This window comes from Scardinius erythrophthalmus (assembly GCF_964197995.2).
Source record: "Scardinius erythrophthalmus genome assembly, chromosome: 16".
In the NCBI taxonomy this organism is placed as follows: Eukaryota; Metazoa; Chordata; class Actinopteri; order Cypriniformes; family Leuciscidae; genus Scardinius; species Scardinius erythrophthalmus.
In genome coordinates, this window is record NC_138236.1 from 478,373 (window position 1) to 482,482 (window position 4,110).

The following is a 4,110-nucleotide window of genomic DNA, read 5'->3' on the forward strand; positions in this document are numbered from 1 at the left end:
ACATATATCGGCTGATATATCATGCATCTCAAATATAAGATAATTTCAGCCTCGTTCTGTAATAAGACGCCACATCAGTCCACAGAGGGAAGTTATTAACTGTGTGATTGTTGCTGAAGTGTGGACTGGTGTGAGAGATGTGCTTGAGTGACAGCTCTACAGAAGAACAGACGAGCTTGAGTGACAGCTCTACAGAAGAACAGACGAGCTTGAGTGACAGCTCTACAGAACTCTGGGATATGAGCAGGACTGACTTTATCAGCAGGAGCGGCGCTGTTGATCTGAGACGGCTTGAGCTTTCCTTTAGCCACTAGCATAGCGTTGATCTTAGCAGCGACAGCGGCCGCGGCGTCCAGAGCTCCAGTGGGAGCAGAACCTCCATCAGGACAACCCGAGGAACCCGAGGAACCCGGGCCGGCCTGGTCCCACTTACTGCGCCGCCTGATAAACACAAACACATCATCATCATCAATATTAGATTATTATTTGAGAATCGCACACACACACACACACACACACACACACACACCTCACACTGAGGCGGAGATCCCTGTTCCACACACACACACACACACACACACACACACACACACACACACACACCTCACACTGATTGATCAATGAACTTCCATGACTTCACTGATTGGATGAAGATGAATACTTTGACACATTAAGTGAACGCGAGTGTATCAGTATTATCAGATCAAACACTGCACTTCTGATGTGTAACGTTACCATCACACACATCTGTGAATGTTGATCACACACTTCACACTGTTCTCTGGGTCCAAACATCACGGTATTACCATAGTACTGTATGATAAACCTCGACCGCACGGAACATATGATGATCTGATATATTATGTTAATATGTCTGTGCTAATGACGGTTTGTTGTTACGTAACACCCGCCATTAGCAGAGCCGTCGAACTCTTTACACGGGCCGCGAGCGCCCGAACACACACACACACACACACACACACACACACTTACCCGCCGCTGTGCGGGACACCGAATGACATCTGTCGTGTTGAGTTTATGCTTCTGATCACGATAAATCGAACCGATCAGAAACGATCTGACGCTCGAGCAGACACACCATCAACGGAAACACTGCCGTTTACGTCACTTCCGCTAACATCGCGCATGCGCAGAACCCATCTGACAAACTCCCCTCACAAATGTTTTTTATTTTATTTACATTTTTATTCTTAATACAGAAATTATAGAGTCAAAATAATACAAAAGAAAAAATAAATTACTAATTTGCTAATGAAATAAAAAGATATATAATAAACAAATATATTATATTATCATGCTCGTCACCAGCAGGTGGAACTAAAACCCCGCGAAGTTCTCGGACTCGGCAGAGGGCTTGTGTCGTGTGTGTGCTTCACTGCTGTATTGTTGTAGGTTATTATAAAATATTAGGCACTACAGTGTTGATTGTGACAATAATCATTTTACAAAACAGAAACTAGACTAACGCTGAATTCATCTATAATATGAGTGACGATTATTATTACACGATTCTCACATTTTTATTAAAAGTGGGGTTTACAGGAAACTCATTAACTATTCACCTTATAACTTCCACTTCAGATTAATATTTAACAAAAGGGGAAAACCCCGCCAAAATACTAAACTACAGACACATACATTTAGTCAAAACAGTGAACAATATTCAAGGTTCAGCCCATATAGCTGAATATGTATACTGAAGAATAGGCTATGTATCGAGTAATGCACAGGTTATTACGGTACTGTAATGTTAAAATCAAACTCACACTTACATTCACATGTAAATGATTTCTTCTAGATTAAAACAAAGGCCAGTTTTCAATCAATTTTTCTTTTTTTGTGAAAGACATTTTCAGCACAAATATAGCTGTCCTCAGATTTCATGTCATTACCATCATAAGGCAAAATTCCACAGCAAACCTTGGCATGGAAAATACAATTAAAAACATATATATATATATATATATATATACATGCGCGTAATTTGCACGGGGGTTACGGGGGTTATGACCCCCCCAAAAATCTGATCCAGCTAATATAACCCCCCCCCCCCCCCATATTAAAATAAATATGAAATATTCCGAATGAATACTTTTGTTCGTTTTCTTTATTTCATTTGCCAGCAAGAAAGATAGTATCATATTTTAAATAATCTGTAATGTACTTCCCGCCCACCGCACCGCCGACTACTTGGTATTACCCAACCCGCTTTCTCTACCAAGTTTGTTCACTATATTGCGCAGTCGCTGGGATGAATGGTTGGAGAAAGCTGACGGTGCATGCTAACGGATGGAAAGATGAAAAAGGACACTGAAAGGCAGCCAGACAACGATTTTTCATTGTTGGTCGACACCATTTTTTACAGTCTATGGTCGACACCAGCCAAAAAGAGGAAAAATCCTGACCAAACGGAGGTGCGTTTCTCAAAGTGTGAGGCGCGGGCGCGTGCGCGGCCCACTGCTGGGGGGGAATAGAGACATGACAAATGGGGCGCGACAAACAGGTTTTGTGCCCATCTTTTTAATTCCTTTATTTATTGACCATACACTCAAAACAAAACAAAGACACATTTAAATGTAAGCCTTGCTGAACCTTTTTACACGTAAGTTTAAAAGTAGTAGCTAGGCTATCACTTTATGGTTCCCATGGAGACGCGTCATTCATTGCTTGTCACACCGCAGCCACAATAGCGCTGAATGAATGACTGATGATCTGCTTTTATTTCTTTTTATTCAAAATTTCACAAATTTGTTAGCTATAGCAGGATATATCTGATATTCCGATTGTCAAATATGTGCAAGTGGATGTGTTTTGTTGTTTAAACACCTTTATAACGATCGCGTTAGTTGTATGCGCAACGTATTTTAGGTAAGTTATCTTAAAATACCTAAAAACAAAAATACGTAAATTATTAGGAATTTACCACTTCCGGCTCAATTTGAGATTATTATCATTATTTTTATTTTTTTATAATTTTTTTGTTATTTTTGCAGTTTGCAAAGTGACAAAATGAATCAAAGCACAACTAGTCCACACTTTCCCAGTTTCTGAATTTGATGTTATCAGAGGCTAAATGCAAACACAATTTTTTTTATCTACTTTTGAGTCTTATTTCATGCAAAGTGATAATATAATTGCACTTTCATTTTCTCTCTTTGAAAGTTTTTAATGCTGTTATTTCATGTTAAGTTTTTAAAATGTGATGTTAATAAAATACATTTTAACAGATAAACTTAAAGATTTTGTTAGTGGATGGTGAGTTTTGGTGATGCCCACCAATATGTGAAATCTGTTCAGAATAAAGGTGCAAGCTGCACTCCAGTGTGCCACCCTATATTGTAATATTGAGAGTTGAATTGTGCATAATACATTTGCTGCATGTAGGTGCCAATACAGTGATGCAATTTGATTAATCTTTAAGTTTTTTTTTTTTTAGTTTTTTTTTTTATAAGATATTGAACACACAAAAAATCAATTGGAAGCTGCCACTGCTGGCTAGTGCTTAAACACTGTGTCATTATGGCATAAATAGTCAAGTGAACAACTGCATTTACGTTAAGTAGCCTAAATCAGTAAAAGTATCACAATGTATTTCTAAAACAGGAACGGCAAATTACCTTTTACACAAGAAAATTATTCAATAAATAAATTAATAAATATGCAGCGAGTTTAACCCCCCCAATGGTAGACCCAAAGTTACGCCCTTGTATATATATATATATATATATATATATATATATATAGAGAGAGAGAGAGAGAGAGAGAGAGAGAGAGAGAGAGAGAGAGAGAAATATTATTTACATTAGGTAAACTTACCCCTAACTTTACAGACATATGGCTATAAAATAATATATTTTTTGGTAATAACATAGAAAAAACGCACAAGTTTTAAAAGAACATGTTTAAAGAATCAATAGTGAAGATGTATATTCCTGCACCAGAACTCGAGGAGCCGCTCATGAATATTAATTAGAACGCGGTGACGTCACGTCGTAAGATCACGCGCGCCAGGAACACATTAACCACAGGAGACAAAAACACTGAACTTGTGTGTGATGGAGGACCAACAGGAGGCAGCAGAGTCGACTC

The 4,110-nt window shown here is 38.3% G+C and overlaps 1 protein-coding gene across 18 annotated transcripts in view; it reads right to left on the minus strand.

Moving 5' to 3' along the window:
* The window catches only part of khdc4 (KH domain containing 4, pre-mRNA splicing factor), a 22,433-nt gene extending 21,278 nt beyond the window's left edge, over positions 1–1,155 (minus strand). For all 18 annotated transcript variants that reach the window (XR_014031845.1, XR_014031846.1, XR_014031847.1 and 15 more), the window contains exons 1-2: positions 994–1,155; positions 255–441 (exon numbers count right to left, since the gene is read on the minus strand). Coding sequence is in view for 14 of the 18 variants with exons in the window: in XM_081389564.1 (XP_081245690.1) it covers positions 255–441; positions 994–1,022 (216 nt within the window). In the remaining 4 variants the exon portion in view is untranslated. The remainder of the gene's footprint in view (positions 1–254; positions 442–993) is intronic.
* Between the last annotated feature and the right edge of the window lie 2,955 nt (positions 1,156–4,110).